At 47.3% G+C, this 26,662-nt stretch overlaps 1 protein-coding gene across 2 annotated transcripts in view; it reads right to left on the bottom strand.

Moving 5' to 3' along the window:
- Positions 1–406: 406 nt before the first annotated feature.
- Positions 407–26,662, bottom strand: part of FGF11 (fibroblast growth factor 11) — a 67,162-nt gene continuing 40,906 nt past the window's right edge. For both annotated transcript variants that reach the window (XM_063446087.1, XM_063446088.1), the window contains exons 4-5: positions 18,143–18,341; positions 407–791 (exon numbers count right to left, since the gene is read on the bottom strand). In XM_063446087.1, the coding sequence (XP_063302157.1) occupies positions 691–791; positions 18,143–18,341 (300 nt within the window). In that variant the 3' untranslated portion in view covers positions 407–690. The remainder of the gene's footprint in view (positions 792–18,142; positions 18,342–26,662) is intronic.

Genomic DNA, 26,662 nt, shown 5'->3' with positions numbered 1-26,662 from the left:
GCCAATATCTCTCCCGGAAGATAAACACCACTCTGTCACACATCATCTTCTTTCTTTATCTGCACCGGAAACCAGGCCTGACCTGGCCATCGGGCAAACCAAGCAAATGCATGGTGGGCCAAGATGGCCATGGTCTGAGGCCAGAATGGTGATCAAAGGATCTCCCCTGCTGGTCTCGTAAGAGTGAACTCTAGCCCCATGAGTTGCAGGCTAGAGTTCACTCACCACCTGACCACCAGGGCTTCACCACCGGACCACCAGGGCTTGTATCTCTGAGCAAAGGTAAGGAGGGATATAATATACAAAAATATATTTAGATTTTTAGTTTTTTTAACACACCTCACACACACACTAACCCAACATCTACCAGTCTACCATCTACCAGGCTTCCGACGTATCATACCAATCAGTCTTTGTCTTTCTGTGCCTCAACACCCATCAAGCATTCTCCTCCCTCAGTTGAACTAACTTCCTATTTTGAAGTGTATGGTGGAGCTAGAGCGGAATAAATGGGTTTATGGATTTATGCTTGGTGGAAAAAAAAGGCCATGAGTAGATTGGTAATGGCTATCCTCTTTATCTCTTTTTTGCCAATCCCATTGTCCTACATTATAGATCACTCATTCTAATATTAATCCAACCCTTCCATATCTTCCCACAGCCTCTCTCCTGTCACTCGATGACCTCTTCTCACCGAGCGCCCCTTAGTCTAGCGCTTGGTTTTGCAGTTAGTCTTATATTCGGTGGTGGTTTTACAACATCATGAAGAGACGGTTCTTTATAGAGTGCGACTGTTAATAAAGAGAGACAGAAATTAGATAGATGGAGAAGAGTTTTAGGAGAAAGAAGAGTTAAAAAAGCAGTGCAGAAACCAAAAGATAAAAGGAGGGACAATTAGGTATTATTCTAGCCTCTGTGGGGGAACAATCTAAATTTTATTAAAGAAAGGAGGAGAATATTTGCTTTACCTTCTTTACTGGAAACCTCCAGCAGCAAAGAAATAGTTAACAGAACTTTTTCAAACAACCAATCAGAACAAAATAACAGCAGTATAAAACCCTCAGCCAGACCCTCCCACTTCCTCTTTCTTTGATGAGGTTGAGCAGGAGAGCAAGGTAAATCAACGACTCCCCCTTGTAACAGGTACATTTAGAGAAGAAATCGTCAAAAGCAGAGGATAACCAGATTCCACTGCAAGAAAAAGAAACATCATGAAAGTCAAGGCAAGACTTATCCATACAAAGATAAAACAGAAAAGAGGGCGGTGGTTGCGCACACAATGAATGATATCCTTGGTCTTAAGTGTAGACCCTTAGGTTCTGTGAATATAAAAAACCATCATAGGGCAATACGTCTTAGCCACAATAAAAAGTATAAAAAACTTGGAAAACTCACAATATTTAGAGCCTTTCTGAGTTGGCTCTAAACTTTAAAAGCAGTATGCAGAATCTGGTGCTGGTGCAGTATGCACCCTGACTGCATTACCAGCACCAGATTCTGCATACTGCTTTTAAAGTTTAGAGCCAACTCAGAAAGACTCTAAATATTGTGAGTTTTCCAAGTTTTTTATACTTTTTATTGTGGCTAAGACGTATTGCCCTATGATGGTTTTTTATATTCACAGAACCTAAGGGTCTACACTTAAGACCAAGGATATCATTCATTGTGTGCGCAACCACCGCCCTCTTTTCTGTTTTATCTTTGTATGTAAGTGTTATTAAGTGACTATACACTTGGGTGGTTTTTATGTGTGCTGCACTGGTTTTTTATATATGATATCTTAAACGCAATACTACCTATTTTTAGCGCCATCCTTTTTACTAAGACTTATCCATACAATATTACTTCCACAGTATAATACATGAGGAATAAACGCACACAGACAACCAAAACCGTATATTAGAAAAAATCTTTATTATATAACATAAGACCATACATTGTAAAACATAACAATATCCCTAAAAAACATAAAAGAAAAAAAAAAACAATACCAGGGAGGGACACGTAAAAGGGTGGGAAATATTCGCCTCCTGTCTTTAATAAAATTTAGATTATTCCCTAATAATCCCTAATTTTATGGCAAGACAAGAGGCTTCATATTTGCAATTTTAATGCCCAGAATACAAACAGAAGAAACATAAAATCGTAGACGGAAATAAAAAGTACAGAACGTTGATTCCCAAGACCAAACAGCAGCGCCGAGAAATATCCTTAAGGAACCCACCGGCTTCTAGAGCTGCTGAAGTTTCAGCGCCCCAAACCGAATGTGCCCCAGAGGAACTCGCCACGCCAGCCGATTAGATAAACCACCAAATCCAATGAATGAGCGATGATAGGTGCAGAAACAGCCTTAAACGGTCGTACGTAGGAAATAAACAACTGCCCATGAGCAGCAGAAGTCTGAAAGGACGAGGTCCCGGATATATACGTCCGTAGGCAACATGCCACACAGAGACGTGGCCTAACTGGAGAGTAGGGATACTATCCAGAAGACGAATGAGATCTCCTTCTACGTGAAATAGAAACAGACACACCATCTGGTGAGAAGGAGAAAGATTCTACATCAGAAGCACAAACATTGGAAATGTGATGAAAAGATACAAGACATGACAGGAGAGCCAGCTAAGCGGAAAGCTGGCACAAAAACAAATCCCCATTATCAGGCCACTCCTCAAGAAATCGCAAAACAAGCGATGCAACCCAAAATGAGGAATAGCAAGAAGTAGGGGTCTCGAAAGGTCCTATCAATGCCAGAATCTTGAGAAGGCACATGAGCCATCAAACTAGCTGACCGAAAGAAGTTAATGGTCCTATACAACTTACCCTGAGAAAACAATTCAGCCAGGAAGTTTAGGACTGCTATGATAGGGGCCGTAAAGGGATCTCCAAACGTTTCTCCAGACGCCAGCCGTGCCAGGATCGCCAGGCGTGCAGGTATGATCTTCTAGTGCCAGACGCCCAAGAGTCCTGGAGTAACTCTCTAATCGTCGTCGATAGGCCTGACACCTCCCAGGAACCCTGGATATAGTCCAAACCACTAGCGGTAGGCAATCCTCTAATATCAATAGATGTGGATTCCCTTGTGCATCCTGTAGGAGACACCTGGAGACAGGGAGTAGTAGAGGGCCTTTGCATGGCAACTCCAGCATTAGAGGGAACCACGGTTGACTCCTCCAAAGTAGTGTGACCAGGAGAAGTGACACTCCTAGGAATGTGGTCCGATCCAATGTCCAAAGTATCATGGAGAAAGGGGTAGGGAACGCTTTTGCCCACGAGGGAGGTCAGTCTTGGAGAAACGTGTCCAGTGCCTCGTTGAGGAGTCCAGAAGCCAACTGAAGAACAAACTCCATCTGACGGTTCACCCTGGATGCGAATAGATGCGAGAAAAGGGGGTCTCGGAATGAGTCCAGTAGTTGAAACACCAGAGGTTGAAGTTGCCAATCGGTGGCATCTTTCCAGTGTCGGGAGAACCAGCACGCTACTTGATTGTCCTGTCCCGAGAGATATTCCTGCCACAAGTGACAAATTCTTGTCCAGACAGTATTGAAAGATCCTTCGTGAGATCAGAAAGCAGTTTGAGCGGGAAACCTCCCAACCAATTTATGTAGTGGACAGCCAGGACTTTGTCCATGCAGAGAAGCATCAAGCAGTGATTCTTCCCCTTGGTGAAGCTGCGAGTGGCGACCGATCCTACAATTAGTTCCAGATAGTAGATGTGAAGAGCTCTCTCCTCCGGAGTCCAGAGTCCTCCTGTCGCCACGCCATCGCAAGTGCGCTAGCATATACAGCTGGCGTCTGATTCCAGGACGAAGTCTGGTTGAGGTCCAGGCCTCCATATGTCGAAGCCACCAATGAAGTTCCAGACAAGCTTAGTTCGAAAGCCACATCACTCGGTCGTGTGAGGCCGATCACCTGAGATAGCGAGCCTTCAGGCGTTGGAGTGCCCAATAGTGCAGGGTCCTGTAAGATGGCTTGAATGGAGGATGACAACAGGCCAAACGTCCGGCACAGGTCCCTTAGTGTGACCCGCGTGTCGTGGAGCAGGCGTCTGATATCCTTCCTGAAGGTGGTCACCTTGGACATCAGAAGACGGAGCACCGCCTAAACTGAATCCACCATGAAACCCAGAAACAGGATCAACCGAGAGGGAACCAGTTCTGATTTTTCCATGTTGAGTGTAGCAGAATGGACCCTGCTACTGTATTTTATACTGGCTCCGGGCTGTCCGTAACCCCATTCCCCCTCCTCTTTGCCCCCTATGTGTGAAAGTTACAATAACTGTGCAAGACATATTCCCCTTGTTTTGAAACCTAAGGTTTCCCTGTTTCACCTGGCCGTTCGTCAAAATCCAATCCCTTAAGTGATTCCACGGTTTTATTCATCAACCGAACAAACTACCGAATGGTAGACCACCCAGATATGGAGTGTGCCACTCATTAACCCAGTTCACACCTCCATAAACTGCAACCACACGGTAGTTCTAAGCGGTTGGCTGGGTGGTCACCATTCGTATGGAGGAACACTTGGCGGTGGCCATCTTGGGACACGAATAAAGGCAGCAGTGTTTGGTCGTCGAGAGCATGGAACTAAAATTGGACACTGGATGGTGCAAATACCGCTGGGACTTCCACCTCCACCTAATTTCGACTGTAAGTACACGAAAGAAGCGCTATTTGGTAGAAATAATCTACTGAACCAGATATGTACACTAACACTAAGCACGAACAGATCCATTCGCCAATTTACACACATTATTTGACTGATAGGATAGACCGGCTGCACAGCCTAATCCTCTGGAACTATTTTGTCAAAAGTGAGTTCCAAGGAATTCGTGAACCCCTGCTCTGATCTGGGTGATTTTTGGATATGTTGTTCACCCAGATCAGAGCTATCCAGGGATTATGGGGATATGTGATATTTTTAGGTACTTCTGAAATTTTGTAAAATATGTGGTTTTCCTGCCTGGGTATATGAGTTATTACATTATCTATCTCAATTATCTACCAGGCAGAAGGGAGGGCTTGTTCATACTGTATGGGAGTGTCTCCATGTACAATTGGCTTGTTAACTTGGTGTCTCGGTGCCCCACAAGGTCCACCTGGGAATCAACCTTGTGGGGAAAATCACAGAAAAGGCTGTGTGCCTCCATGAAAAATCAGTTATTCCCCCAAAACTGAGTGTCGTCCAGTTTCTGGGGAGTGTCAGGATTACAAGTTGATCCAGCACGCAGTACTGTGTCACACTTAGGACTAAGGACAACGTATGACCGGACCTTAGACTTAATGTCTTCAAGAATAGTCTAAATACTAGCCGAGGTCAGGGACACAGAATCAGACACAAAGATGAGGGAAAGCCAAAGGTCAAGGATTCCAGATATCAGGGAAGTCAAAACAAAGCTAAATACCAGAAAATCAAGATCAGGAACGCACTCTCGGATAACCGTAGGCATGAAACCATGACAGGGCAATGAGCAAGAGGAGAGCTGGGTTTCAATACCCCTCCTGTGTATCCGGTTGGCTGTAACCGGCCTTTGACCCCAAAGGCAATTACCAGGTTTACATGTGCTTGATTGCTGCTCAGCACAAAACCCTCCTGTGGATTTTATTAGCCATGACCGGCCTTTGACCCCAAAAGTAATTACCGGGTTTCCATGAGCATGATTGCTGCTCGGCACAACTTTTCCTGTCAGGACAGTAATGTTGCTCGGCACAACTTTTCCTGTCAGGACAGTAAATGCCATTAACCACATTTTTATGTGCGGATGAATACGTGACAGGGAGGGGTTGGGAGTATTTTGGCTTGTCTTGCTGTATTTAGCTGTTCCTTTGGAGTAACTTCTTTGTTCCTGAGTACATCTTGGAGAAACCAGCAGAGAAACCCTGCAATGAGGGTGAATCCCAGGTCATGAATCAGATGGATTGGGACCGTGAGGTAGGCTTCCCTCAGATCCATTTGAGAGAACCAATCACCCTCGCAGAGCAATGAGGAAATGGATGCCCTCCATCTTGAAAAGTCGATAGACGACATACGCGTTGAGGGCATGCAGATTGATAACAGGATGGAAGTCCCTTGTCTTCTTACATACAAGGGAAATATTGCTCAAAACGTGAGGTGGGCCAGTTGCCTACTCCACTGAGCCCTTGTCCAGCAGGGATAAATTGTCTGAATAAACCAGATTGGCCACCTCTTTGGCCATGCGTATCGTCCGTGGAGCGGTAACATGTCTCAGAGGTTCGACAAAATTGATCCTGACTCCGGACACGGTCTGAGAGACATCTGTGCCTAGTTGAGAGATGTATAAACAAAAAATGTATCGGTTCAACTCCTTCATGAAGGCGTCCCCGAAGAGTAGACCTTAGACATCAGGACCCAGTTCCTTGGATGCCAAATCCTCCAATTAGCTGTTCAACTTGCAAAGGGCCACTTTGTGGTGTTCAGAGGACAGGGCTACATTGGTGCTTCCTTATAAACAAACGGATGGCCCTTTGGGCCCATTCTCGTAGGAGATTTAGCAACCACCGGTGTTCCACTTTATAGAGCATCAACGTATATAGCTTTATAGAGCCATGAAGAACATCTGTGTCAACGTGCCACTGACATCCAGCAGTCTGTCCTGGGCAGAGCCTAGAACCTGTTCCAGGTCTTTGCTGGTCTTTTCTGGACATATCAAGAAGCAAGCAAACGCCGGGTCGAAATCGGGAGTATGAGCCACTGTGTTCGGTAACGTCGGGCGGGGACATTCCGCCAGAAGGTTCGCTCCGACCTCCTTATCCAAGTTGGAGGCAGAGCCAGTAATGCAGGAGTTCTGCAATGTGGTCCAGAGGGGCCCATTACGAGGAGTGAGGGTGTTTAATGAGCTGGTGGATCGAAGAGGAGAGGGCTGGAAGGATCCAGAATCTCACCAAGGTCGTCAGCGGTGGTTGGGGGGCCCTTTGGCGATCAGTCAGGAGAGAATCCAACACCATCTGGCCGCTGAGAATGGGGATGTGGCACCAGAGCTGTCGGTCTAGTACTCATCCAGGACGTCACAAACCTCCTCCACTGGTTGGCTGCCTGAACCAGAGGCCATCTTGGTTAACTCCAACCGGGTGGCTGCCTGAACCCATCTTGGCTTCCTCTTTATCGGTGGGAGCGCCATGGCCCTTCCAAGGTCCCTTACGTGCGGAGCCCATATTCATAAAGCAGAGGGAATCGTCGGAGTTGGAGCCCCGAGCACCTGAGGTGCCGGATACAGGGTCCAGGGTGGTCGGTGGAGCGTCACCATGGAAGGTGGTACGAAGCCAGGCTTGGAGACTTTCTGGGCACGGAAATCTGCTCAGTCAGCCATATCACTGCCATAGAGGTAAAACACTGTCAGTGTGGTACCTGGTGAGGCCAGCTGGGGGTCACCCAGCGTGCAAGAGGGGGTCACCCAACAAGCACAAGCATAACATGCAGTATAGGCCAGCGGGGGGGGGGGGGAGTAACCCTCAGTATGATTATAACAGGACACTGTAGGTCCAGCAATGCAGTCAGCAGGAGGGGGTCACCCTCAGTATGATTATAACAGGACACTGTAGGTCCAGCAGTGCAGTCAGCAGGATGGGTTCACCCTCAGTATGATTATAACAGGCCTAAAACCTGCAAGGAAAATGAAATGGTGTATGAGGGGCCGTCAGCACAGCCAGTACGTAGGGGGAGCGGGCATGCAAGGAACCGAAGGTCCAGGGAACGTGACACAAAAAAATGGCCACCCGCGATCGCAAGGGGGATGCCCAGGGAACAAGGCCAGGCAGCACCCAAGGAGCCCAGAACCCCACATAAATCAAAGGGGCACACACAAAACGAGCAGCCCCAATAATAAACACAAAATAAACAGTAACAATGCAAATAAATACACAAAAGAACCCAGAGCAGACACACTCTCTGAGTTGGAAAATGCTCACCTGGAGGCAGCAGCAAAGAAAGAGGAATTGGGGGGATCTGCCTAAGTGGCTTTATACTGCTGTTATTTTGTTCTGATTGGTTGTTTGAAAGTTATGTTAACTGTTTCTGGAGGTTTTCAGTAAAGAAGGTAGAGCAAATATGAAGTCTCCTGTCTGGCCATAAAATTAGAGAAAGAGACATATTACTACCTGTAGCGGAGGGCAGGTATTAAGGACCTCGATCTCCGCTGGTTCCACGAGTAATTCCACAGTCAGCGCTGAAAAGTAAGGCAAGTCCCCAAATCCTCCCAATAACCGGACGAAACACAGTTTGGGAGTCAACTAACTGGCTTTATTCACAGCTGGCATATTTATACAGTTCCCCATGCAAGGGGTTTCCATACAGTAAATCCAGGGGATTTCTCCCATCATGCAACGTAACTTTCCCAACAGGCTGTGCTGCACGAGAAGGATACTCCCACTAAAATGGACGATTAAGTGGATTATCCCCTCGTGCAGCAGAACTGACAATCTGTATTAAAATACGGTTTTCACATTTTATTCGGTAGATTTATATGCCCGAACGTTCGGCAGGTAGCTGGGGTCTGAGCGCATCTTTTGTGAGAATACCGCTCAGATCCCAGCTGAATTGACCGAACGCCGCACAAATATAACTTTACATAGAAGTTCCCCTCAATCTGTCGAACATATCTAGGGGAACGATTCTACCGAACACCGGGCTCCCGAATGGCTTGGAAGTGCAGCGGTGTTCGCACCATCGAGTAGCCGTTTTTGGTTCCAGGCCCTCGACGACCAAACACCGCTGCCAAATAGACGAATCCAAGATGGCCGACCGCCGCATGGTCGGTAGCCGAACGACGGCCACCCAGAATAGTCTATAATTACCGATTGCAACATTGTTGCAATCGGTTAACAAGTACCACACGACCATAAGTGTGTGATCTATCAGGGGGGCCCTTATTCGTTCGGCGAACGGCTTAAATCACCGCTGTTCGTAGAACGAAGTACTTGTATGCTGGTAGCTTACGGCTGCCAGCATGCGAATCACCATAACATAACACATACACAGCAAATATACATGGCACATAATACAGCCTCCAGACAACCTTCCCATATTATAGTTCAACAGTGGCTAGGTTTGCCACAATGCTCCCCCAGAATCAAGCCGGCATACACAGCCTGATCCCAACGGATCGGCTTGGGGAGGTCCGGGAAAGTACTCACAGATCACTTTTCAAGTTCAGTTTGTCTAGATAACCCGTCGGCGTTACCGTTTTGCTTTCCTGGGCGATAATGTATGGTAAAGTCAAAGGGCTGCAGCGCCAAACTCCAGCGCAGCAGCCGGCCGTTGTCTCCGGCTACACGGTTAAGCCACACCAACGGGTTGTGATCTGTGAGTAGGGAGAAAGGTTGTCCATATAAATAGGGCTGCAATTTCTTAAGGGCCCACACCACGGCCAGGCACTCCTTCTCAATGGCGGCGTAGCTTACTTCTCGTGGTAATAGCTTTCGGCTCAAGTATGCTACGGGGTGTTCGCCGCCATCAGTTCCAACTTGGCTCAGCACTGCCCCCAATCCAAACATTGAAGCGTCTGTGTGGACAAGAAATCGTTTAGTTGGATCAGGAGCATTAAGTACTGGAGCATTAATTAGTGCAGTCTTTAGTTGTTGGAAGGCCTGTTCACACTCTGGGGCCCAGATAACCTGTCGAGGAAGATTTTTACGGGTCAAGTCAGTCAGGGGTTTGGCCATGGCGCTATAATTGGGTACAAACTTCCTATAGTACCCGGCGGTACCCAGAAATGCTAACACCTGGGTTTTCGTTCTAGGGGTTGGCCATTTAGCTACCGCTTCTACTTTAGCTGGTTCGGGTTTTTGTCGCCCGCTTCCCACCCTGTGGCCCAAGTACTGCACCTCTGCCATCCCTATATGACATTTACTGGGTTTCAGCGTCAATCCTGCCTCTCCAATGCGATCGAGTATGGCCCCTATGTGTTGTAGATGTTCGGCCCAGGTCTGACTGAATATAGCTATATCGTCTAAATAGGCACAGGCGTATTCCTGGAATCCATCCAGTAGCCGATCTACCATCCGCTGAAACGTTGCCGGAGCATTTTTCATCCCGAATGGCATGACTCTAAATTGATACAAGCCAAACGGGGTGACAAACGCCGACTTAGGGATGGCATCCTCGGCTAGCGGAATCTGCCAGTATCCTTTACATAGATCTATGGTAGTGAGATACTGACCCCGTGCCATCTTATCCAGCAGCTCGTCTATCCGGGGCATCGGATAGGCATCAGACACCGTTTTGTCATTTAGCCTCCGGTAGTCGACACAGAAACGTGTCGTGCCGTCCTTTTTGGGTACCAACACTACCGGCGATGCCCAGGGGCTATCTGAATGTTCGATCACCCCTAGCTGTAACATTTCTGCTATTTCCTTTTCCATGTGAGTCCTGACGGCTTCAGGAACGCGGTACGGAGTCTGCCGCATGGGCAGCTGTCCTGGGGTTTCAACTCGGTGGGTGGCTAGCGGAGTGTACCCCGGTAAATTGGAGAAGGTAGCCCCTTTAGCTACGATCAACTCTTGTACCTGGGCACGCTCCTGTGGGCTTAGCCGCTCCCCCAGCTGAACCCCCTTGGAGGGCTCGGTCTGCTCCTCCGGTTCCAATAGGTCAGGTAGGGGTAAATTCTCCTGATCCTCCGAGGCTGAGGCGCATATCGCCGCCACGTCCTCTATCCTCTCATGGTAGGGTTTGAGCATGTTCACATGGAGCATGCGTCTCTTCCCTACCCCTGAGCAGGGGCCAATCACGTAGGTGGTGTCACACTTCTGTTCCACTACCTGGTATGGGCCTTGCCAGATGGCCTGCAGCTTGTCTGTGCGGACAGGTTTTAAAATCAAAACTTTCTGTCCTACCTGAAAGCTGCGGTCTCTGGCTCCCTTATCGTACCAACGGCGCTGGCGTTGCTGGGCCGCCTGAAGGTTGGTGCGCACCTCCTGAGTCAGCGCCTCCAGACGGTCCCGGAATTCCAGCACATAGGATACAATAGGGGTTCCATCTGGGCTACTCTCTCCCTCCCAATGCTCTCTAATGAGATCTAATGGTCCCCGCACCCTTCTCCCGAACAACAATTCAAAAGGGGAAAATCCTGTGGACTCTTGGGGTACCTCTCTATAGGCGAAAAGTAAATGGGGTAGAAAACGTTCCCAGTCTCGGTGTGCCTCCCCAAACGTACGGAGCATTTGTTTCAGCGTACCATTAAATCTTTCACATAAACCATTGGACTGGGGATGGTATGCGGAATTTATTATGGGCTTAATGCCACATACTCTCCATAGTTGCTGGGTGACCTCGGCGGTGAATTGGGTGCCCCTATCGGATATTATTTCCTGGGGAAACCCCACCCGGGAGAATATTTTCATCAATGCCTCGGCTACTGTCTCGGCATGGATATTCGAAATAGCTACGGCCTCGGGGTATCGGGTGGCATAGTCCACTACCGTCAAGATATACTTTTTACCGGAGGGACTGGGTTTGGATAGGGGCCCCACTATGTCCACGGCTACTCTACTGAACGGTTCTGAAATGATCGGGAGGGGACATAATTTCGCTTTGTGGCGGTCACCTCTTTTGCCTACTCACTGACATATATCACAGGACGTGCAGTAATGTCTCACATCTTTAGAAATCCCTGGCCAGAAGAATGCATGTGTCAATCTATATCGGGTACGAGTCATCCCTAGATGTCCGGATAAGGGAATATCGTGAGCAATCTTAAGTAGCTCGGGACAGTACTTTTGGGGAACCACTAACTGTTTGGTAGACACTGTGGCTGACCCCCCCACTCCCCGTTCTGCAATGCGATATAGTAGCCCCTTTTCCCACGTATACCGCTCCCCCTCTGTCCCCGCCTGTGCAGTGTGTACCCTGTCTCTATACACCTGTAATGTGGGATCTGCCTTTACCTCGGCTTCAAACTTAGCTGGGGTATCCCAGGACATACGTGTCGGGTGAGGGTCTTGGTCTCTTACCTGAGCCTCAGAGTGTGTAGGTGGAGCCGTGGTGCGGGCTTGTTGTCGGGTGGTGACTGGCTGTGCTTCTTGGTAGGGAGCTTGTGGGACAAAAGCAGATGTCATCTGGCCCAGGTCATTCCCCAGTACCACATCGGCAGGTAGGTTTTGCATGAGACCTACTTCCACAACCCCCTCCCCCACACCCCAATTCAAATGTACTTTAGCAGTGGGCAAACGGTACACTGCTCCCCCTGCTACCCTCACGGCCACCGTTCCACCAGTGTGAGCGGTCCCGGAAACTAGGTGTGGTGCAATCAAAGTGAGTGTGGCTCCGGAATCGCGAAGCCCCTGTAACTCTTTCCCCTCCAGCGTTACCAGCTGACGATGATGTTGCCTGTTGTCAGTGGCTCTGACCGACATCACCTCATGTAATACTCCTAGTGGTTCCTCCGGTTGAACACTCCACAGTTCTTGGGCCGCTGGTTCCCGCTGATAATAGTGGGCTGCAGCCCTTGGGGTTGGGTTTGGTCGGGCTTGGTTCCAGGTGGGTCTGCCCCGGTTTTGGGTGCATTCCCGGGCTATATGCCCCCACTGTTTGCAAGAGTGGCACTGGATATTGGCACGCCCATTGTACCGGGAAGCAGGTGGTATATTCCCTGGGGCCGTGCGAAAAGGGGTTGTAACGGGACTCGGGGTACTGGGAACGCTGGGTGACCCCGTGGGTCGTGGGTAACTCTTGGAGAGAGTTATCTGATGTCTCCTTGCGTCAAAATGCTGGTCGGCCAATTGTGCCGCCTCGGTTAGGGTGAGAGGTTTCCTGTCTCTTACCCATTCTTGGGTCATTGGAGCTAGTCCGTCAAAGAATTGCTCCAGCAGTAGTAACTGCCGCAATCCTTCCATGGTCGTGGCTTGGCTCGCTTGTATCCACCCTTTGGATGCTTGGTCCAGCTTGTGTGCCCACTCGGCATGTGAGTCTTTCTCTGGTTTCTTTAGGTCTCTAAATTTCCGCCGGTAGGCCTCTGGAGTGATGGCATACCTGTCTAGTATCGCTCGCTTTACTTTCTCATAGTCCTTGCTGTCCTCGCTGGGTACAGCGCGGTATGCGTCGGCTGCCCGCCCTGCTAGTTTGCTTGCCAGCAGGGGGACCCACGTGGGCCGTGCTAAGTCATGTAAATCACACAGCCTCTCAAAATCTTGTAAAAACCCATCGATTTCCTCCTTTTCCTCGCAAAATACTTTAAATGCTTGGTAAGGAACTTTGGGTGGTACCTGGCTGTGTGATGACTCCGTCGTGGTCCCGGCTCGAGGTGCTGCATACTGTGGGCTGTGTGCCATCACGTACTCCTGCACATTCGCCATTACTAGGTTCAACATGTCCACTGATATAGGCTGTGGTAAAAATGCCAGCCTGGTCCTCATTTCTCTCTCATAGAGCGTTTCTTCCATGACTGCTGGGGTTATAGCGCTGCGGGCTTGGTCTCCCTCCATCAGCTCGGCAATTAGTACAGCCTTAGGTTTGCTGCTGGCTACTTTACCCCTGGCTTCCAGTAATTCTTTTAGTGTCTGTCTCTTTAATTTAGAATAATCCGTCTCCATTCACTTCGGTAGTCGGTTCTTTCGTTGGATTCTGCTTGCCATTCCCTTTTCCTCCTTCGGCAGTTACAATTTGCACGAATTGCGCTCTTTCGGCTGTAAGGTTGGATCCCGTCGCTTGCCACCAATTGTAGCGGAGGGCAGGTATTAAGGACCTCGATCTCCGCTGGTTCCACGAGTAATTCCACAGTCAGCGCTGAAAAGTAAGGCAAGTCCCCAAATCCTCCCAATAACCGGACGAAACACAGTTTGGGAGTCAACTAACTGGCTTTATTCACAGCTGGCATATTTATACAGTTCCCCATGCAAGGGGTTTCCATACAGTAAATCCAGGGGATTTCTCCCATCATGCAACGTAACTTTCCCAACAGGCTGTGCTGCACGAGAAGGATACTCCCACTAAAATGGACGATTAAGTGGATTATCCCCTCGTGCAGCAGAACTGACAATCTGTATTAAAATACGGTTTTCACATTTTATTCGGTAGATTTATATGCCCGAACGTTCGGCAGGTAGCTGGGGTCTGAGCGCATCTTTTGTGAGAATACCGCTCAGATCCCAGCTGAATTGACCGAACGCCGCACAAATATAACTTTACATAGAAGTTCCCCTCAATCTGTCGAACATATCTAGGGGAACGATTCTACCGAACACCGGGCTCCCGAATGGCTTGGAAGTGCAGCGGTGTTCGCACCATCGAGTAGCCGTTTTTGGTTCCAGGCCCTCGACGACCAAACACCGCTGCCAAATAGACGAATCCAAGATGGCCGACCGCCGCATGGTCGGTAGCCGAACGACGGCCACCCAGAATAGTCTATAATTACCGATTGCAACATTGTTGCAATCGGTTAACAAGTACCACACGACCATAAGTGTGTGATCTATCAGGGGGGCCCTTATTCGTTCGGCGAACGGCTTAAATCACCGCTGTTCGTAGAACGAAGTACTTGTATGCTGGTAGCTTACGGCTGCCAGCATGCGAATCACCATAACATAACACATACACAGCAAATATACATGGCACATAATACAGCCTCCAGACAACCTTCCCATATTATAGTTCAACAGTGGCTAGGTTTGCCACACTACCTACTAAATATGCAGCATTTTATACTCTTCACTAATAGACAGCCCTAGAGCTGTCAGAGTCTGTGATCCTTTTATAGAACACAGCAGAGTTCAGGAAAACAGAAAGATTCATATTTCATGTTGATCTCCATTTTAAAGTTTAGCTGATTGCCAGACCAAATCAGCAACTACATCCCTGAACTCAGCCACAGACCAAATCAGCAACTAAAACCCTGAACTCAGCAACAGACCAAATTAGCAACTACATCCCTGAACTCAGCCACAGACCAAATCAGCAACTACAACCCTGAACTCAGCCACAGACCAAATCAGCAACTACATCCCTGAACTCAGCCACAGAACAAATCAGCAACTACATCCCTGAACTCAGCCACAGAACAAATCAGCAACTACATCCCTGAACTCAGCCACAGACCAAATCAGCAACTACAACCCTGAACTCAGCAACAAACCAAATCAGCAACTACAACCCTGAACTCAGCCACAGAACAAATCAGCAACTACAACCCTGAACTCAGCCACAGAACAAATCAGCAACTACAACCCTGAACTCAGCCACAGACCAAATCAGCAACTACAACCCTGAACTCAGCAACAGAACAAATTAGCAACTACATCCCTGAACTCAGCAACAGAACAAATCGGCAACTACATCCCTGAACTCAGCGACAGACCAAATCAGCAACTACAACCCTGAACTCAGCGACAGACCAAATCAGCAACTACAACCCTGAACTCAGCAACAAACCAAATCAGCAACTACAACCCTGAACTCAGCCACAGAACAAATCAGCAACTACAACCCTGAACTCAGCCACAGAACAAATCAGCAACTACAACCCTGAACTCAGCGACAGACCAAATCAGCAACTACAACCCTGAACTCAGCAACAGACCAAATTAGCAACTACATCCCTGAACTCAGCCACAGACCAAATCAGCAACTACATCCCTGAACTCAGCCACAGACCAAATCAGCAACTACAACCCTGAACTCAACAACAGACCAAATTAGCAACTACAACCCTGAACTCAGCAACAGAACAAATCAGCAACCACAACCCTGAGCTCAGCAACAGACCAAATCAGCAACTACAACCCTGAACTCAGCAACAGACCAAATTAGCAACCACAACCCTGAACTCAGCAACAGAACAAATCAGCAACCACAACCCTGAGCTCAGCAACAGACCAAATCAGCAACTACAACCCTGAACTCAGCAACAGACCAAATTAGCAACCACATCCCTGAACTCAGCAACAGACCAAATCAGCAACTACAACCCTGAACTCAGCAACAGACCAAATCAGCAACTACATCCCTGAACTCAGCAGCAGACCAAATCAGCAACTACAACCCTGAAATCAGCAACAGACCAAATTAGCAACCACAACCCTGAACTCAGCAACAGACCAAATCAGCAACTACATCCCTGAACTCCACAACAGACCAAATCAGCAACTACAACCCTGAACTCAGCAACAGACCAAATCAGCAACTACATCCCTGAACTCAGCAGCAGACCAAATCAGAAACTACAACCCTGAACTCAACAACAGACCAAATTGAACTCAACAACAGACTACAACCCTGAACTCAGCAGTAGAACAAACCAGCAACTACATCCCTGAACTCAGCAACAGACCAAATCAGCAACTACATCCCTGAACTCAGCAGCAGACCAAATCAGCAACTACAACCCTGAACTCAGCAACAGACCAAATTAGCAACCACAACCCTGAACTCAGCAACAGACCAAATCAGCAACTACATCCCTGAACTCAACAACAGAACAAATCAGCAACTACAACCCTGAACTCAGCAACAGACCAAATCAGCAAGTACAACCCTGAACTCAGCAACAGACCAAATCAGCAAGTACAACCCTGAACTCAGCAACAGACCAAATCAGCAACTACCTCCCTGAACTCAGCAATAGACCAAATTAGCAACCACAACCCTGAACTCAGCAACAGACCAAATCAGCAACTACATCCCTGAACTCAGCAACAGACCAAATCAGCAACTACAACCCTGAACTCAGCAACAGACCAAATCAGCAACTACAACCCTGAACTCAACAACAGACCAAATCAGCAACTACAACCCTGAACTCAACAACAGACCAAATTAGCAACTACAATCCTGAACTCACCAGTAGAACAAACCAGCAACTAAAACCCTGAACTCAGCAACAGACCAAATCAGCAACTACATCCCTGAACTCAGCAGCAGACCAAATCAGCAACTACAACCCTGAACTCAGCAACAGACCAAATTAGCAACCACAACCCTGAACTCAGCAACAGACCAAATCAGCAACTACATCCCTGAACTCAGCAACAGACCAAATCAGCAACTACAACCCTGAACTCAGCAACAGACCAAATCAGCAACTATAACCCTGAACTCAACAACAGACCAAATTAGCAACTACAACCCTGAGCTCAGCAGTAGAACAAAGCAGCAACTACATCTCTGAACTCAGCAACAGACCAAATCAGCAACCACAACCCTGAACTCAGCAACAAACCAAATCAGCAACTACAACCCTGAACTCAGCAACAGACCAAATCAGCAACTACAGTTGTAGTTGCTGATTTGGTTTGTCGCTGAGTTCAGGGTTGTAGTTGCTGATTTAGTCTGTTGCTGAGTTCAGGGTTGTAGTTGTTGATTTGATCTGTTGCCGAGTTCAGGGTTGTAGTTGCTGATTTGGTCTGTTGCTGAGTTCAGGGATGTAGTTGCTGATTTGGTCTGTTGCTGAGTTCAGGGTTGTACTTGCTGATTTGGTCTGTTGCCGAGTTCAGGGTTGTAGTTGCTGATTAGGTCTGTTGCTGAGTTCAGGGATGTAGTTACTCGTTTAGTCTGCTGCTGAGTTCAGGGTTGAAGCAACTACAACCCTGAACTCAGCAACAGACCAAATTAGCAACCACAACCCTGAACTCAGCAACAGACCTAATCAGCAACTACAACCCTGAACTCGGCAACAGACCAAATCAGCAACTACAACCCTGAACTCAGCAACAGACCAAATTAGCAACCACAACCCTGAACTCAGCAACAGACCTAATCAGCAACTACAACCCTGAACTCGGCAACAGACCTAATCAGCAACTACAACCCTGAACTCGGCAACAGACCAAATCAGCAACTACATCCCTGAACTCAGCAACAGACCAAATCAGCAACTACATCCCTGAACTCAGCAACAGACCAAATCAGCAACTATAACCCTGAACTCAGCAACAGACCAAATTAGCAACCACAACCCTGAACTCAGCAACAGACCAAATCAGCAACTATAACCCTGAACTCAACAACAGACCAAATTAGCAACTACAACCCTGAGCTCAGCAGTAGAACAAAGCAGCAACTACATCTCTGAACTCAGCAACAGACCAAATCAGCAACCACAACCCTGAACTCAGCAACAAACCAAATCAGCAACTACAACCCTGAACTCAGCGACAGGATTAGTAAATATCTTGATGTTTATTTCTCCTCTATCTCTCACCCTCGCTAAGTTTCGGAAGGAAATGGCAAGCTGGACGGTGCCTTTTAACACGGTTGCCCTCCATGGTGCTTCCATCCTTGGCAATGCCCAAATACCAACTCCTCCCAGAGCCACGCTGACGGTACAACGTAGATGAGTATGTTACAAAATAATTTTCAAATACGCCTTCTTTGAAACGACACTCAGCAGTGAAATGAGTCTGGAAGACAAGAACAGAGATAGAGCTGGTTATAGAGGTAGAGATACTGCACCCATTGTACAGAGCTACGGAATGTGATGGTGCTATATCAATAAAAAAATAATAATAATATAGAGATACAGATACGGCTGGTTATAGAGGTAGAGATACAGCTGGTTATAGAGATAGAGATACAGCTGGATATAGAGATACAGCTGGTTATAGAGGTAGAGATACGGCTGGTTATAGAGATACGGCTGGTTATAGAGATACGGCTGGTTATAGAGATACGGCTGGTTATAGAGATAGAGATACGGCTGGTTATAGAGGTAGAGATACGGCTGGTTATAGAGATAGAGATACGGCTGGTTATAGAGGTGGAGATACGGCTGGTTATAGAGGTAGAGATACGGCTGGTTATAGAGGTAGAGATACGGCTGGCTATAGAGATATAGATACGGCTGGTTATAGAGATACGGCTGGTTATAGAGGTGGAGATACGGCTGGTTATAGAGGGTAGAGACACGGCTGGTTATAGAGATGGAGATACGGCTGCTTATACAGGTAGCGATACGGCTGGTTATAGAGGTAGAGATACGGCTGGTTATAGAGGTAGAGATACGGCTGGTTATAGAGATAGAAATACAGCTGGTTATAGAGATAGAGATACGGCTGGTTATAGAGGTGGAGATACGGCTGGTTATAGAGGTAGAGATACAGCTGGTTATAGAGATAGAGATACGGCTGGTTATAGAGGTGGAGATACGGCTGGTTATAGAGGTGGAGATACGGCTGGTTATAGAGATAGAGATACGGCTGGTTATAGAGGTGGAGATACGGCTGGATATAGAGGTAGAGATACGGCTGGTTATAGAGGTAGAGATACGGCTGGTTATAGAGGTAGAGATACGGCTGGTTATAGAGGTAGAGATACGGCTGGTTATAGAGATAGAAATACGGCTGGATATAGAGGTAGAGATACGGCTGGTTATAGAGGTGGAGATACGGCTGGTTATAGAGGTAGAGATACGGCTGGCTATAGAGGTAGAGATACGGCTGGTTATAGAGATAGAAATACGGCTGGATATAGAGGTAGAGATACAGCTGGTTATAGAGGTAGAGATACGGCTGGTTATAGAGGTAGAGATACGGCTGGTTATAGAGGTGGAGATACGGCTGGATATAGAGGTAGAGATACAGCTGGTTATAGAGGTGGAGATACGGCTGGTTATAGAGGTAGAGATACGGCTGGTTATAGAGGTAGAGATACGGCTGGTTATAGAGATAGAAATACGGCTGGATATAGAGGTAGAGATACAGCTGGTTATAGAGGTAGAGATACGGCTGGTTATAGAGGTAGAGATACGGCTGGTTATAGAGGTAGAGATACGGCTGGTTATAGAGGTAGAGATACGGCTGGTTATAGAGGTAGAGATACGGCTGGTTATAGAGGTAGAGATACGGCTGGTTATAGAGGTGGAGATACGGCTGGATATAGAGGTAGAGATACGGCTGGCTATAGAGGTAGAGATACGGCTGGTTATAGAGATAGAAATACGGCTGGATATAGAGGTAGAGATACAGCTGGTTATAGAGGTAGAGATACGGCTGGTTATAGAGGTAGAGATACGGCTGGTTATAGAGGTGGAGATACGGCTGGATATAGAGGTAGAGATACAGCTGGTTATAGAGGTGGAGATACGGCTGGTTATAGAGGTAGAGATACGGCTGGTTATAGAGGTAGAGATACGGCTGGTTATAGAGATAGAAATACGGCTGGATATAGAGGTAGAGATACAGCTGGTTATAGAGGTAGAGATACGGCTGGTTATAGAGGTAGAGATACGGCTGGTTATAGAGGTAGAGATACGGCTGGTTATAGAGATACGGCTGGTTATAGAGATACGGCTGGTTATAGAGGTGGAGATACGGCTGGTTATAGAGGGTAGAGACACGGCTGGTTATAGAGGGTAGAGACACGGCTGGTTATAGAGATGGAGATACGGCTGGTTATAGAGGTGGAGACACGGCTGGTTATAGAGGTAGAGATACGGCTGGTTATAGAGGTAGAGATACAGCTGGTTATAGAGGTAGAGATACGGCTGGTTATAGAGATAGAGATACAGCTGGTTATAGAGGTAGAGATATGGCTGGTTATAGAGGTAGAGATACGGCTGGTTATAGAGGTAGAGATACGGCTGGTTATAGAGGTAGAGATACGGCTGGTTATAGAGGTAGAGATACGGCTGGTTATAGAGATTTGGCTGGTTATAGAGATACGGCTGGTTATAGAGGTGGAGATACGGCTGGTTATAGAGGGTAGAGACACGGCTGGTTATAGAGATGGAGATACGGCTGGTTATAGAGGTAGAGATACAGCCGTGTATAGAGGTAGAGATACGGCTGGTTATAGAGATAGAGATACAGCTGGTTATAGAGGTAGAGATATGGCTGGTTATAGAGGTAGAGATACGGCTGGTTATAGAGGTAGAGATACGGCTGGTTATAGAGGTAGAGATACGGCTGGTTATAGAGGTAGAGATACGGCTGGTTATAGAGATACGGCTGGTTATAGAGATACGGCTGGTTATAGAGGTGGAGATACGGCTGGTTATAGAGGGTAGAGACACGGCTGGTTATAGAGATGGAGATACGGCTGGTTATAGAGGGTAGAGACACGGCTGGTTATAGAGATGGAGATACGGCTGGTTATAGAGGTAGAGATACGGCTGTTTATAGAGGTAGAGATACGGCTGGTTATAGAGATGGAGATACGGCTGGTTATAGAGGTGGAGATACGGCTGGTTATAGAGGTGGAGATACGGCTGGTTATAGAGGTAGATATACGGCTGGTTATAGAGGTAGAGATACGGCTGGTTATAGAGATAGAGATATGGCTGGTTATAGAGGTAGAGATACGGCTGGTTATAGAGGTGGAGATACGGCTGGTTATAGAGATAGAGATACAGCTGGTTATAGAGGTAGAGCTACGGCTGGTTATAGAGATAGAGATACGGCTGGTTATAGAGGTGGAGATACGGCTGGTTATAGAGGTGGAGATACGGCTGGTTATAGAGGTAGATATACGGCTGGTTATAGAGGTGGAGATACGGCTGGTTATAGAGATAGAGATACGGCTGGTTATAGAGGTAGATATACGGCTGGTTATAGAGGTGGAGATACGGCTGGTTATAGAGGTAGAGATACGGCTGGTTATAGAGGTGGAGATACGGCTGACTATAGAGGTGGAGATACGGCTGGTTATAGAGGTAGAGATACGGCTGGTTATAGAGGTAGAGATACAGCTGGTTATAGAGATAGAGATACGGCTGGTTATAGAGGTGGAGATACGGCTGGTTATAGAGGTGGAGATACGGCTGGATATAGAGGTAGAGATACGGCTGGCTATAGAGGTAGAGATACGGCTGGTTATAGAGATAGAAATACGGCTGGATATAGAGGTAGAGATACAGCTGGTTATAGAGGTAGAGATACGGCTGGTTATAGAGGTAGAGATACGGCTGGTTATAGAGGTGGAGATACGGCTGGATATAGAGGTAGAGATACAGCTGGTTATAGAGGTGGAGATACGGCTGGTTATAGAGGTAGAGATACGGCTGGTTATAGAGATAGAAATACGGCTGGATATAGAGGTAGAGATACAGCTGGTTATAGAGGTAGAGATACGGCTGGTTATAGAGGTAGAGATACGGCTGGTTATAGAGGTAGAGATACGGCTGGTTATAGAGATACGGCTGGTTATAGAGATACGGCTGGTTATAGAGGTGGAGATACGGCTGGTTATAGAGGGTAGAGACACGGCTGGTTATAGAGATGGAGATACGGCTGGTTATAGAGGTGGAGACACGGCTGGTTATAGAGGTAGAGATACGGCTGGTTATAGAGGTAGAGATACAGCTGGTTATAGAGGTAGAGATACGGCTGGTTATAGAGATAGAGATACAGCTGGTTATAGAGGTAGAGATATGGCTGGTTATAGAGGTAGAGATACGGCTGGTTATAGAGGTAGAGATACGGCTGGTTATAGAGGTGGAGATACGGCTGTTTATAGAGGTAGAGATACGGCTGGTTATAGAGATAGAGATACGGCTGGTTATAGAGGTAGAGATACGGCTGGTTATAGAGGTAGAGATACGGATGGTTATAGAGGTAGAGATACGGCTGGTTATAGAGGTGGAGATACGGCTGGTTATAGAGGTGGAGATACGGCTGGTTATAGAGGTGGAGATACGGCTGGTTATAGAGGTAGAGATACGGCTGGCTATAGAGGTAGAGATACGGCTGGTTATAGAGGTGGAGATACGGCTGGTTATAGAGGTAGAGATACGGCTGGCTATAGAGGTAGAGATACGGCTGGTTATAGAGATAGAGATACGGCTGGTTATAGAGGTAGAGATACGGCTGGTTATAGAGGTAGAGATACGGCTGGTTATAGAGGTAGAGATACGGCTGGTTATAGAGATAGAGATACGGCTGGTTATAGAGATAGAGATACGGCTGGTTATAGAGGTAGAGATACGGCTGGTTATAGAGGTAGAGATACGGCTGGTTATAGAGGTGGAGATACGGCTGTTTATAGAGGTAGAGATACGGCTGTTTATAGAGGTAGAGATACGGCTGGTTATAGAGGTAGAGATACGGCTGGTTATAGAGGTGGAGATACGGCTGTTTATAGAGGTAGAGATACGGCTGTTTATAGAGGTAGAGATACGGCTGGTTATAGAGGTAGATATACGGCTGGTTATAGAGGTGGAGATACGGCTGGTTATAGAGGTAGAGATACGGCTGGTTATAGAGGTAGAGATACGGCTGGTTATAGAGGTGGAGATACGGCTGGTTATAGAGGTAGAGATACGGCTGGTTATAGAGGTAGAGATACGGCTGGTTATAGAGGTGGAGATACGGCTGGTTATAGAGGTAGAGATACGGCTGGTTATAGAGATAGAGATACGGCTGGTTATAGAGATAGAGATACGGCTGGTTATAGAGGTAGAGATACGGCTGGTTATAGAGGTGGAGATACGGCTGGTTATAGAGGTAGAGATACGGCTGGTTATAGAGGTAGAGATACGGCTGGTTATAGAGGTAGAGATACTGCTGGTTATAGAGGTGGAGATACGGCTGGTTATAGAGATAGAGATACTTCTGGTTATAGAGGTGGAGATACGGCTGGTTATAGAGATAGAGATACTGCTGGTTATAGAGGTGGAGATACGGCTGGTTATAGAGGTGGAGATACGGCTGGTTATAGAGTTAGAGATACGGCTGGCTATAGAGGTAGAGATACGGCTGGTTATAGAGGTAGCGATACGGCTGGTTATAGAGATAGAGATACGGCTGGTTATAGAGGTGGAGATACGGCTGGTTATAGAGGTGGAGATACGGCTGGTTATAGAGGTAGAGATACGGCTGGTTATAGAGGTAGAGATACGGCTGGTTATAGAGGTAGAGATACGGCTGGTTATAGAGGTGGAGATACGGCTGGTTATAGAGATAGAGATACGGCTGGTTATAGAGGTAGAGATACGGCTGGTTATAGAGGTAGAGATACGGCTGGTTATAGAGGTAGAGATACGGCTGGTTATAGAGATAGAGATACGGCTGGTTATAGAGATAGAGATACGGCTGGTTATAGAGGTAGAGATACGGCTGGTTATAGAGGTAGAGATACGGCTGGTTATAGAGGTGGAGATACGGCTGTTTATAGAGGTAGAGATACGGCTGTTTATAGAGGTAGAGATACGGCTGGTTATAGAGGTAGAGATACGGCTGGTTATAGAGGTGGAGATACGGCTGTTTATAGAGGTAGAGATACGGCTGTTTATAGAGGTAGAGATACGGCTGGTTATAGAGGTAGATATACGGCTGGTTATAGAGGTGGAGATACGGCTGGTTATAGAGGTAGAGATACGGCTGGTTATAGAGGTAGAGATACGGCTGGTTATAGAGGTGGAGATACGGCTGGTTATAGAGGTAGAGATACGGCTGGTTATAGAGGTAGAGATACGGCTGGTTATAGAGGTGGAGATACGGCTGGTTATAGAGGTAGAGATACGGCTGGTTATAGAGATAGAGATACGGCTGGTTATAGAGATAGAGATACGGCTGGTTATAGAGGTAGAGATACGGCTGGTTATAGAGGTGGAGATACGGCTGGTTATAGAGGTAGAGATACGGCTGGTTATAGAGGTAGAGATACGGCTGGTTATAGAGGTAGAGATACTGCTGGTTATAGAGGTGGAGATACGGCTGGTTATAGAGATAGAGATACTTCTGGTTATAGAGGTGGAGATACGGCTGGTTATAGAGATAGAGATACTGCTGGTTATAGAGGTGGAGATACGGCTGGTTATAGAGGTGGAGATACGGCTGGTTATAGAGTTAGAGATACGGCTGGCTATAGAGGTAGAGATACGGCTGGTTATAGAGGTAGCGATACGGCTGGTTATAGAGATAGAGATACGGCTGGTTATAGAGGTGGAGATACGGCTGGTTATAGAGGTGGAGATACGGCTGGTTATAGAGGTAGAGATACGGCTGGTTATAGAGGTAGAGATACGGCTGGTTATAGAGGTAGAGATACGGCTGGTTATAGAGGTGGAGATACGGCTGGTTATAGAGATAGAGATACGGCTGGTTATAGAGGTGGAGATACGGCTGGTTATAGAGGTAGAGATACGGCTGGTTATAGAGATAGAGATACGGCTGGTTATAGAGGTGGAGATACGGCTGGTTATAGAGGTAGAGATACGGCTGGTTATAGAGATAGAGATACAGCTGGTTATAGAGGTGGAGATACGGCTGGTTATAGAGAAAGAGATACGGCTGGTTATAGAGGTAGAGATACGGCTGGTTATAGAGATAGAGATACGGCTGGTTATAGAGATAGAGATACAGCTGGTTATAGAGGTGGAGATACGGCTGGTTATAGAGGTAGAGATACGGCTGGTTATAGAGGTAGAGATACGGCTGGCTATAGAGGTAGAGATACGGCTTTTTATAGAGATAGAGATACGGCTGGTTATAGAGGTGGAGATACGGCTGGTTATAGAGATAGAGATACGGCTGGTTATAGAGGTGGAGATACGGCTGGCTATAGAGGTAGAGATACGGCTGGCTATAGAGGTAGAGATACGGCTGGCTATAGAGGTGGAGATACGGCTGGTTATAGAGGTGGAGATACGGCTGGTTATGGAGGTGGAGATACGGCTGGTTATAGAGGTGGAGATACGGCTGGTTATGGAGGTGGAGACACGGCTGGTTATGGAGGTGGAGACACGGCTGGTTATAGAGGTAGAGACACGGCTGGTTATAGAGTTGGAGATACGGCTGGTTATAGAGGTAGATATATGGCTGGTTAAAGAGGTGGAGATACGGCTGGTTATAGAGGTGGAGATACGGCTGGTTATAGAGGTAGAGACACGGCTGGTTATAGAGGTGGTGATACGGCTGGTTATAGAGGTAGCGATACGGCTGGTTATAGAGGTGGAGATACGGCTGGTTATAGAGGTAGAGATACGGCTGGTTATAGAGGTGGAGATACGGCTGGTTATAGAGATAGAGATACGGCTGGTTATAGAGGTGGAGATACGGCTGGCTATAGAGGTGGAGATACGGCTGGTTATAGAGGTGGAGATACGGCTGGTTATAGAGGTAGATATATGGCTGGTTATAGAGGTGGAGATACGGCTGGTTATAGAGGGTAGAGACACGGCTGGTTATAGAGATAGAGATACGGCTGGTTATAGAGGTGGAGACACGGCTGGTTATAGAGGTGGAGATACGGCTGGTTATAGAGGTAGATATACGGCTGGTTATAGAGGTAGATATACGGCTGGTTATAGAGGTGGAGACACGGCTGGTTATAGAGGGTAGAGACACGGCTGGTTATATAGGTAGAGATACGGCTGGTTATAGAGGTAGCGATACGGCTGGTTATAGAGGTGGAGATACGGCTGGTTATAGAGGTAGCGATACGGCTGGTTATAGAGGTGGAGATACAGCTGGTTATAGAGGTAGAGATACGGCTGGTTATAGAGGTGGAGATACGGCTGGTTATAGAGATAGAGATACGGCTGGTTATAGAGATAGAGATACGGCTGGTTATAGAGGTGGAGATACAGCTGGTTATAGAGGTAGAGATACGGCTGGTTATAGAGATAGAGATAAGGCTGGTTATAGAGATAGAGATACGGCTGGTTATAGAGGTAGAGATACGGCTGGCTATAGAGGTAGAGATACGGCTGGTTATAGAGGTGGAGATACGGCTGGTTATAGAGGTGGAGATACGGCTGGTTATAGAGGGTAGAGACACGGCTGGT

Source organism: Pelobates fuscus, chromosome 3, assembly GCF_036172605.1.
Source record: "Pelobates fuscus isolate aPelFus1 chromosome 3, aPelFus1.pri, whole genome shotgun sequence".
Classification (NCBI taxonomy): Eukaryota; Metazoa; Chordata; class Amphibia; order Anura; family Pelobatidae; genus Pelobates; species Pelobates fuscus.
Note: the sequence above shows the minus strand (reverse complement) of the source record. Positions and strands in the feature narration are given on the sequence as shown.